Source organism: Rutilus rutilus (genome assembly GCF_951802725.1).
Source record: "Rutilus rutilus genome assembly, chromosome: 9".
Taxonomy (NCBI): Eukaryota; Metazoa; Chordata; class Actinopteri; order Cypriniformes; family Leuciscidae; genus Rutilus; species Rutilus rutilus.
In genome coordinates this window covers 11,304,815-11,315,233 of record NC_140223.1, presented here as the reverse complement: position 1 = coordinate 11,315,233, position 10,419 = coordinate 11,304,815, and the positions used below count along the sequence as shown (strand labels likewise).

Here is a 10,419-nt window from a genome sequence, read left to right as displayed (position 1 = left end):
CTTTATGTCTCAGCGCTCACTCAAAGCGGATTATGTCTATTGTTTCTGTCGATAAACGGCATGTTTTGTTAATTTCATTTACGATACAACAACGTGCTTCCGTATTGGAAACACGTGATCCGCGCGATGCCTCGTGGTTATTGTAGTTTCTTGTTGTTCCTCACCCCTTACTCGAAAGTAATAACCGTAGCTTAAAGTTAAAATCATATAATATCTCTATATATCTATCTATCTATCTATATATATATATATATATATATATATATATATATATATATATATATATATGACCAAATTTCTAGCTTTTAAATCTACTAAACTAAAACTTAAAACTACATCAAACTTTCTGGCTAGGCTTTCTCAAGCCAACAATAAAGTTTGTCTACAAACTTTTTAATCTACCTGTATTATAATATTCATTGAATATCAATTAGTAAATTGTATTTTTGTGTTTTTATTATAATACTTATATTTTCCAAAAAAATTTGTAAAGGAAATTTAATCTACAAAAATGTTTACCTCATTTCCCACAATGACAATAATACAGATAGTGTCATAACCATGTTTATTTGGAGAAATGTATTAACTTGCAGTCTATATGCTGAGAATTAAAACACAAAGTTACACACACAGAATTGCTCAAGAAAACATATTCGCAATACTGAATTGCTGCAGTCGTGGGGTTTGTCTCTTTATGATAAATGAATCACAGATGACGCGTCACAACTTATATACCAAAAGCACATAAATGTACAGCGAAAGAATTGAGTTTCATCTTCACTAGACAAAAGACTGTTACTCCTTGATGAATATTGTCTTTACATAATGAGACATAATAACATTGTCCACAGAAAATGTAAGCGCTTAGTAACAACTTATACTGGAAATTAGAGCCTTTAACATAGAAAAGAAAGTATTATAGAGTCCCATTGGTACACAATGCAACACATTACAATATGGCGATTATCTGTAAAACAAAGCTAGACAAAAATACCTGACAGAGAAAATACTGTGCATGGCACGTCAAGTAACATAGAAAGAAAACGGTTTATACAAAACTAGAAAAGGTTATCACTTTAAAATAAAATGTTAATAGAAAAGCTTAATATCATATAAGCAGCAATGCGTAAATATGAGGAAAATGCATTATACTGAAAAGTAATTGGCATGGACAAAAAAAAATAAAAAAAATAATTGGTCCTCAAGTAGGTGTTGGATTTTGTTGAGTGTAAAAAAAAAAAAATTCACTCTAAACAAAATCATTGAATTATTATTATCATCATCATCACAAATATAACCAAGCACAAGGCATCTAAAACCTCAGATGTAATTCCGTCAATTTTGTTAATTAAAAAGAAGAAAGGAAAAAGGAAAAAGCTCTGTAGCAGCAAGTAAAATACTGACAGTCTATAAAAGAGGAGATTCACAGTTCCATTGTAATGACACCGGTGCAAACAACCTTACAGCACAGCCAAGGTTGGAGGTACAAGTTCCAACGGTTTAAAAAGTCATTAAAATGCACAACACAGTTCCAGAACAGAAATCAGAATCACTGCATCACACCGCTAAACAACTCCATCATCTCTTCCTCAATATAATGCGTTGAAACACAAAGACCATTTGTGCAAGAACTCACTGAAACATCTATGAAATACATGATATCTCTCATTCACACAAAAACTACACACACACACACACTGTTCTCTTGGCCTCTCGAAAGCCAAAAGCTTTAAACATCGCTACGGTTATTACAATACTAAAGCTGGACTAAATGACCTACAAAGCATCCTGGTATATTTCAGTTCTTGTAATATGTAATAATGTGTAGAAGGACAGAATATCTCCAAAAGTGAATCAGGAGTATTCCTATAGGGAAAACAAACTATTAATATGGAATGAAATATGCATTTTAGAGAGTGCATTATTACATTGAGTTCATTGGGTTTACTTTTTAGCATATAATGTGCAAAGCCACTAAAAACTGGACTGGTAGATCTCATAAAACCAGTCAAAGAACACGCCGTTCAAAGGTTTAAGGACGTCACATTTTGTAATAGTTTTGAGTGTCTTATGTTCACCAAATATTGTGAAATGCTATTACAGTTTCAAATGAATGTTTGAATATATTTTAAAAAGTAATTTATTCCTATGACGTAAAGCTGAATTTTCAGCATCAGTCTTCAGAGTCACATGATCCTTCAGAAATCAGTATAATCTGACGATTTGATGCTGAAGAACCATTTCTTGTTATTATTATCAATGTTGAAAACAATTGTGCTGCTTAATATTTTTGTGGAAACTGATACATCAAAAGTGCATTTATTTGAAATAGAAATCTAAATGTCTTTACGGTCACTTTTTAGCAATTTAATGCATCTTTGCTGAATAAAACTTTTGAACGGTTGTGTAGTTCACTTCAAAATCATAATTTTGCAAAGAAAATTGAGCTTATTTTGTGAACAATAACATTTCTACAGTGTGCTTAATTTCCATAAAGATTATGCACATTTTCTATTCATGACTGTAATGCAAAAACAAAACAAAAAACACACTTTAAAGTATGAACATGTTATGGTAGAATTAATATGTTGTACTGTGAAAAAAATTATATACAGTAACTGTGTCTGGACAGGATTATTCCAATTACTGTACTGATAAGATAATGAGAATTATTCTTAAAATAATGAGAACAAACAAAATCAAATGCAAGGGAAAAAACTAACTTGCATCCAGACCAATATATTGACACGACTTGAGTCACATTTTTGTGTGAAAAATGACCCAAACATGTACCCCGAGAGACTCCCCGGGGTGCTATGTAACGCATTACGACAGGATGGAAATGGCAGAGGCACATTGGGTTTTTGCTGTGACTTATCAAAATGACATGGCCTTCATTGGGGATTAACAGCCAGGCTTCCATTCAAGCAGTGGATGTTTAGTGGGTAGTTTATATTCTCCGCCTAATCAACGAGGGGGTTTTACTTCGCATCTTCCTGTCACAGATTATTGACGGTAGCTGGCTGTCTATTTGCATTGTTGACTTTCATTTAAAAAAAGAAAGCATGCATTAGCAACCTCAAACGATTTCCCAAGGAATCATCAAGAAGTGCATTTTGTGCGAGTAATAAATGTGCACATCAACACACCAATTTTGTGGCAATGGTTCTTAAAGGAGCAGTTCACCCTAAAATGAAAATTCTCATGTCGTTCCAAACCGCAAGCATCATATGGCTTCACAAGACTTGAAATATAGCGCACAAGTCATGTGGACTGCTCTGGTCACTGTAGGCTTTAATTCGGGAAAAGACCAGCGTGAACATTCTTCAAAACATCTTCTTTTGTGTTCCACGGAAGAAAGTGAGTAATATGGGTTTGGAATGACACGAGGGTGAATAAATGATGACAGAATGTCAATTTCTGGATGAATTAGTCCTTCAAGTGGGTGAGATTGCGAAGAAAACAAATCTCTAATATGACAAATACATTGGCTCTCAAGTCAGCAGGGAAATCCCAACTGTTGCATTGTACAGAAGTGTAGAAAATCTCATTGTCTGACCTACTAGCAAGCATTATTGTGTAACAAGGCCCTTTTTGCGGTCCAAAAGCATCTACTGTAAGAGCTTTGGACCAACCCCCCCCACCACCCCCCTTTAAAAGCAGCAGCATCTTGTTATGTTTTTCCCGAATGTATGTTTTAAAATACTCAGGGATTTGAGAAGGGTAAAAGAAGTAGACAAGAAGTGGCAAAGAGTAACCAACCACTGCAACTACGTAGTGGTCACCAACAATACAACCACTTTGTATGCAATCCATGTTGCGTCCTCAGCCGGACTGGGAGGCCAAGTCTACTTAGTTCATGCTGCAGCAACTCAAGTAATTGATGTTTTTCCCTTCTCCAGGCATGGGGGTGGAGTCGTTGTTGTCCAACGTGTTTTGCTTGGCCTCGCGGATCAGTTCGCAGGCCAGATCCAGAAAGAGCTTCTCCACGTTGTCCGATTCTTTGGCAGAGGTCTCCAGATACAGCATGCTCTGCGCCTCCGCAAACTCCTCCGCTCGCTGCCGGTGGACCTCTCGCTTATCGGCCAAGTCTATCTTATTCCCTGTGAACAACAACAGTATTGAACAGGGCTCAAATGCTCTGGTGACAAGGACATCCAACATATGTTGACAGTTAGATGGTCTAATGGAAGCGAGTCAGTTTGTTCTGTGTTAACAAGTAAGCTGTTTGCATTTTCAACAGCTCCAAAAACTTATTAAAGGGGTCATCGAATGCAAAATTTATTTTTATATGGTGTTTGCATATAAATGTGTCTTTGCAGTGTGTGGACACAACCACCATACAATGAAACAAATCCATTCACTCCTATCCTAAACACTCTCAATAATCAAGCCGTTTAAATTTTCTGAGCAATATGATGCATATCCACAACCGCTGACAGACTGTCCCGTATTAGCATATTTCAGCTCAGCCATTTGTATATTGGTGCCATGGCAGCACTTTATGTGTCTTGTGTCGACACCCCCCATGGAAGAGAGGGGTGGGGTGAGCAGTTGCTCATTATCATTTAAAGAGACAGAGCTGTTTTTGAGGAGGTAAAAGGGTGTTGTTTTACACAACCATTGAGGAATTTTAACCAAAGTATGTTACAAACTTTACACGAAGACCCTAAAAGAATCACACCAACTTGTGGAAAATGGGCATCCGATGACCCCTTTAAAGTAATGTTGATAGACGGTTTCCAACATCTGCATGAGCACCTTAATCAGCAAGTATATGAAAATTTACTGATACACTTTTTTGTAAAACACAGATGTCATGAGACTCTCAGCATTAAAATCGCGGTGAAACGGAAGTAGCAAGAGATGAAAACGGAATCTTGGTTCTATGCATCGGTTGTTGATTGGATTTTGAGATGAGATGAAATGGAGGGAAATGAGCGTGAGTTCATGACAAACAAATTAATGCAGAGGTTAAATTATGTTTTTTTTTTTACCATTTGTGACGCCTGGCAAAAGTTAAAAGGTACACTATGTAACTATTTTTTGTTCAAAAGTAAGAACATTTAAATAATTGGTCAATACATCATTAATCCTTCTTCCAAAAATTGTTTTTGTCTTACCCTGATTTCACAATGGTAAGCCTATTATAAGTGTTTATATTTAAGACCTGTCGGGATGGTTATTGCGGGAAATGTCACTCGTCTGTGTGTCTCGTCATATCCGTAAATAGAGAGAAGTTGCTCCGGCTACTTTGACGTGTGTATAGTGTGTGAGTGGCCGAGGTAAGTTGACACAACGAGTGAGAAAGGTTGACATAGAGCAGCTAAATGTCCAACCTCCGGGAAATCACCCGTTTTAAACAAACGCCGAACAGAAGAGAGTCTGCTGGCAAAAAGAGAACGCGACAGAGCTCGTAATAAACAAGAATCAACATTGGCTTGGCTTTTCAGAGATGGCGAGAAATGAGGGCTTTGAAATGTTGTAAAAGCGACGCAGAGATGGTGTTTTTATTACTCAACAGGTAAGTAAGGTATTTTATTGAACAGATAAATTGCCATATGTAGCTCTCTAACAGAGTTCATTCAAAGCATTGTTTATTGAGAAGGGTCATATTTATCTGCGCAGTTACACAGTATCTATCTATCTTCCTGATTTGAAATCAAAGCTCAAACTCACTTAAGGCCCCAATATACATCAAGCTAAATCAAAGAACGAACTGATATGATGTAATTTCAAAACAAAAGTTCATTTTGGGAGTTCGAAACAGCTTGCCAAAGCGAACTTTCCGGAAAAGTTTGCTCCGGCTGCTAAACACCTTCGTACTTCCATTGGTCCGTGGCGATTACGTAATACGTAGGTGTGACTTTCTTTTACGTGAAAATCTTTTCTGGTTCATTTCTCCTGTTCAGTCCCTTGAGTGAAAACGTGAAAGTTGTACTTCTGATGAAACGAGACACTGACACTGTATCTCATGTTTAATACGGCTAAGCTGCTTGATTTTAAGCAATCTATTGTATGAAGTGATTTATAAATAAAAGTGACGTGACTTTACCGGAGAGCCGTAGAGCTCGTCCAAACATATCCACGATGTTATGACCAGATGCTTTTCTTATGCTTTATTAAAATGCAAACTGGTTTTCTCAATTTTGTTGTGTGTTTATTTTGCTACCAAGAGGAAAGCGCACAGTACATATTTACATATTCATCTCAACGTCGCTCTCGCAGTGTGGACGGCGTCAGATGTTCGATTACGTGCTGCTCACGTATTGCGCATTTACTCCTAAACGAAGAACGGAAAGAAATTTGCCGCGAGTATATCGGAGCCTTTACTGTGGCTGTTATTTTTTATATGGATTGTTAAAATGCGTTAAGTTTGTTTTACCTTATTTATTGATATGTACCATTTGGTCAACCTTGGGTTGTTTTTAAATGTGTTTTATAAATAAACAATGAATGAATAAATGCATGGATGAGTTTGCTGGGGTTTAAGTGGACTAAATGATTGGAGATGTCCTGCGTATGTGACCGGAAGATTGAGTTAGGACATTTTAATTAAATATTAGGAGGTCAATTAATATGTGTATATTAAATGGTTAGTTCACCAAAAAAATAAGCTTCTGTCGTCAATTACTCATCCTCATGTCATTCCAAACCAATACGTTTTGTTCATCTTCGAAACACAACTTAAATGTTTTTAATGAAATCTGAGATATTTCTGTCTCTTCACTCAGTCTATTCACTCAAAACACTTGACGATTCAAAATGTTCACAAAGATTGTATATTAAATCTATATGATTCGAGTGGTTTAATTCAAGTCTTTTGAAGAGAATGATTGCTTTATATGATGATTTAATTTAGGCTTTTATTCACATATAAACACTGATTTGCGAACATAAATAGAGCACTCAAATATGGTAAACGGGACATGATTGCTTGACACATGAGAACCAACAGGGTTCACTCTCACATACATTTGAAATTCCTCAAGAAACAACCGAGTTTGTTCTCGCATGTTTGGTTGAGCTTCCAATGTATGATCTCTCAGATTTCATTAAAAATGTCTTTATTTGTGTTTCAAAGATGAACAAAAGTACACTAGTAAACATTTGGAGTGGGTCAAAACCTTTCATCAAAGTTAGACATGAATTTTGAACAATACCCATTCTAGATAGATAGATAGATAGATTTTTAAATTAGAAAAAAAATTGAAGCTTGAATACTCACCTACTAAGATTGTCACCACTTGGTTGTTGGCATACTGCTCGATCTCCCTCAGCCACTCAGGAAGGCACCGGAAGGAATCTTCACAGGTGATGTCGTAGGTGAGAATGAGGGCGTTGGCACTGCGGTAGTAACTCTGGGTAATTGAGCGGAACCTCTCCTGCCCGGCCGTGTCCCAGATCTGGAGCTGTGGGCATGAGCGGATCAAACAATCAGTCAAGTCACTTAACACGTTTAGCAGAACCCAACACAAACTAGAGCTTTCAGTCCATTACATTAGCAGGAAGTGCAGTGAAATGCTGAAAAAGGCTCAGAGGTGCCTTTACATGCAAAAACACATGCTAAATCTGTCAGTGTTCCAGTGGTCTAAACTGATGCTTTCTACAATTATTTAATAAAAATGTGTGTTATAAATGCCACTATAATTTATAGTTTTATATAACTCATATTTTAATTCTGAATACCGTTAAATTTAAGGATTTGTAGTGGAGAAAAAGGAAACTAGAAGACATGTTTATAGTGTTTAGAATGCATGTAAACGTTTTGTTTTACTTATTATTTATTTTGACATTATTTGTTAATTTAATATTAAAATGTGATTGCCCGGTGCAACTTGTATAGTAAATATACAGTATATTTAAAGCAAATTCCTACAGTCTTTTTTTTAACACTGATTTCTTTATTTTATATTTGGCAATGTTAAGAATCCTCCATGTGTCATTTCCAAAATCTACCAATGGATAATAATTTTTTAAAAAAAGTGATTTATTAATTATTATTATTATTATTATTATTATATTGTGAAGTGTCCTTGTTTGGGGCTATGTAAATAAAAAAGAAATTATAATAATAATTACTATTATTATTTTTATTATTAAATTGTTAAGTGTCCTTGGGTTTGGGCCTATGCTATGTCCATAAAAAAAAGAAATAATAATAATAATTATTATTATTTACATAGCCCCTTTAACAAAGGACAATTTACAATAAAGAAATCAAGAGCATAACCAAAAGACTCAAAAGCAATAGAATATAAAAAAAGAAAAAGATTAAAAAAAGATAACAGAAATAAAGACTGAAACCTCAACTAAAATATATCACTTTTCACATTTCTTTATGCACAATGAGTCACACCCACCTTCACCTTCACTCCTTTTATTTCCACAGTTTTGATCATAAAATCGACTCCAATGGTGGCGCCTTGTCCAGGAGGGAACAGCCCCTAGACAACGCAAGATGAAGACGTTTGAATGCAATGGTTATTATGCAATTATTATTACCAGGGACCATCAGTCCTGTAGAAACACTGACACATTGCACATCTCTAGTGCTGGAAATGATTCCACACACACACCTGAGTGAAGCGTCGGACGAGGCAGGTTTTGCCCACTCCAGCATTTCCAATCAGCACAATTTTGAATAAGTAGTCATAATCCTCCATGCTCACGCTCAGCTGAGGGAACATGAATGAAGACAGAGAGAGAGAGAGAGGCAGATAATACGTGGGTGTTAAAAACTGCAATGCAAAACACACATGGCTGAGCAACATCCCTCTGATAAAACACTGTTTGAAGTAACAGAGCCTCAGCAGCCCTTACAGAACAAACATTTCAATGTCACCAGTGATGCATTACTGAGAACAAACGAGGGAATAAACTACGCCTGATGTCTCTGGGGACCCTTTTTTTGGCTTTTCATTCTTTAATTGATTCGATCAACAGTGCCTCTGTATTTCACCACACACATTAGCTGTGTTTGTTTCTGAAGTGTTGCTATAGGAGAAGCTGCTATGCATGCGCTCAAACACTGCTGTTGCCAAGGCCTATGGCAGGATGCTGAGAGGAGCGCAATAAAGACACCAGGAATAAAGAGCAACTCCCAGAGGGCTGTCAACAACACACATGCATACAGGCAAACACTTGTTCAACAGCTAGGCTAATTAAGAATGGTGCTGGACGTTAGCATATGCAGCTTACAAGAAATATAGCTGAAATTGTGCATAAACCATGAATATTAAAATAAGTTTTGATTCAATAAACTTAACTTCACCTTCTTCAACTTAAACTCCACCATGTCATCACCACTGCAAACAAACTTAATCTCACATTCTTTTTGAATGTGATTAATTTAGCAAATAAAAAATATTAGTTGAGCTTGTGATCAGTCACATTTATATTTTAGATCTTTTTGCACACAATTTATGGCATATTCATTTGTATATACATTGTTGATGTTTTATAGCTATTCATTTGCATTGTTTAATAAAAATAAATTTTTTTTTTTTGCTATTTATCACTCACAGTACGTAGTTTGATTTGCCACATAATGCAACAGCATGAGCACAACTTTTTACACCCATAGAATAACAAAATATATATTTCATTTTGATCCAGAAATAAATGCTGAAAATAGAGTAAATATAACTTCACTATCCCTTTACATATTAAACATTATGACTCTTATATGTGGATTATGTAGAAAACACACACACATACATGCATGCATGAATACATCCATGCATGCATAAACATTATACACATACATTTGCATACATACATACATACATACATACATACATACATACATACATAAAATGCATACATATGCATGCATACATACATACATACATACATACATACATACATACATACAATAAAGCATACTAAATCATAGAACAGAAAATAAATACTTTATTGATCCCCACTCGGTATGAAAAAAGATCTGCAAAATCTCCAAGCAGAAAACTGAAATCTGATATGCAATATACCTCTGAGCAGAGGAGAAGGAGAAAAGACACAGCCATGGCCTAAATCCGTTTCTTTCTATTTGGACCCTTTATAAATTGTGAAAACTGCATATTTTATTTTATGATGAAATAAAACCAGCAGGCACAGTGTTCTCCATTAGCTATAGCAGGATGCTCTGCACATTAAAGGTCACATTAAATCATCTTTTCACTTACCAAGTAACAGGGGATTCACCCCACTGCTTCTATTATTCCGAATGCATTCAGTCTTTTCTTCAGGCTCTTAATCTAAACGATAATAGCAGTCGCGCAGCGCCCAACAGAAACCTCGGCAGATTTTCGGCTCCAGTGTTGCTGCACAATAATCGCAGTAGTTTCCTCGGTTTTTTGATAATGACGTCATGCTGCTTCCCCAGTGGAAGACCGAGTCCGGAAAAAACGCCGCTGC

At 35.9% G+C, this 10,419-nt stretch overlaps 1 protein-coding gene across 1 annotated transcript; it reads right to left on the bottom strand.

Annotated features, from left to right (window-relative positions):
• Window positions 1–550: 550 nt before the first annotated feature.
• rab30 (RAB30, member RAS oncogene family) lies at window positions 551–10,366 on the bottom strand. The gene is made up of 5 exons (XM_084419372.1): window positions 10,188–10,366; window positions 8,580–8,678; window positions 8,364–8,447; window positions 7,229–7,412; window positions 551–4,103 (listed from the first exon to the last, which is right to left on the bottom strand). The coding sequence occupies exons 2-5, from the start codon at window positions 8,664–8,666 to the stop codon at window positions 3,853–3,855; spliced, it is 606 nt and encodes a 201-aa protein (XP_084275498.1). The 5' UTR covers window positions 8,667–8,678; window positions 10,188–10,366; the 3' UTR covers window positions 551–3,852.
• Window positions 10,367–10,419: the final 53 nt, after the last annotated feature.

Coding starts and splice junctions, on each gene's coding strand:
- rab30 (XM_084419372.1), bottom strand. CDS start 8,666: ATGGAGGATTATGACTACTTATTCAAAATTGTGCTGATTGGAAATGCT. Junction 8,448..8,579: donor TCGTCCGACGCTTCACTCAG/GTGTGTGTGTGG, acceptor TGCGTTGTCTAG/GGGCTGTTCCCTCCTGGACA. Junction 7,413..8,363: donor TAAAAGGAGTGAAGGTGAAG/GTGGGTGTGACT, acceptor TCATGCCCACAG/CTCCAGATCTGGGACACGGC.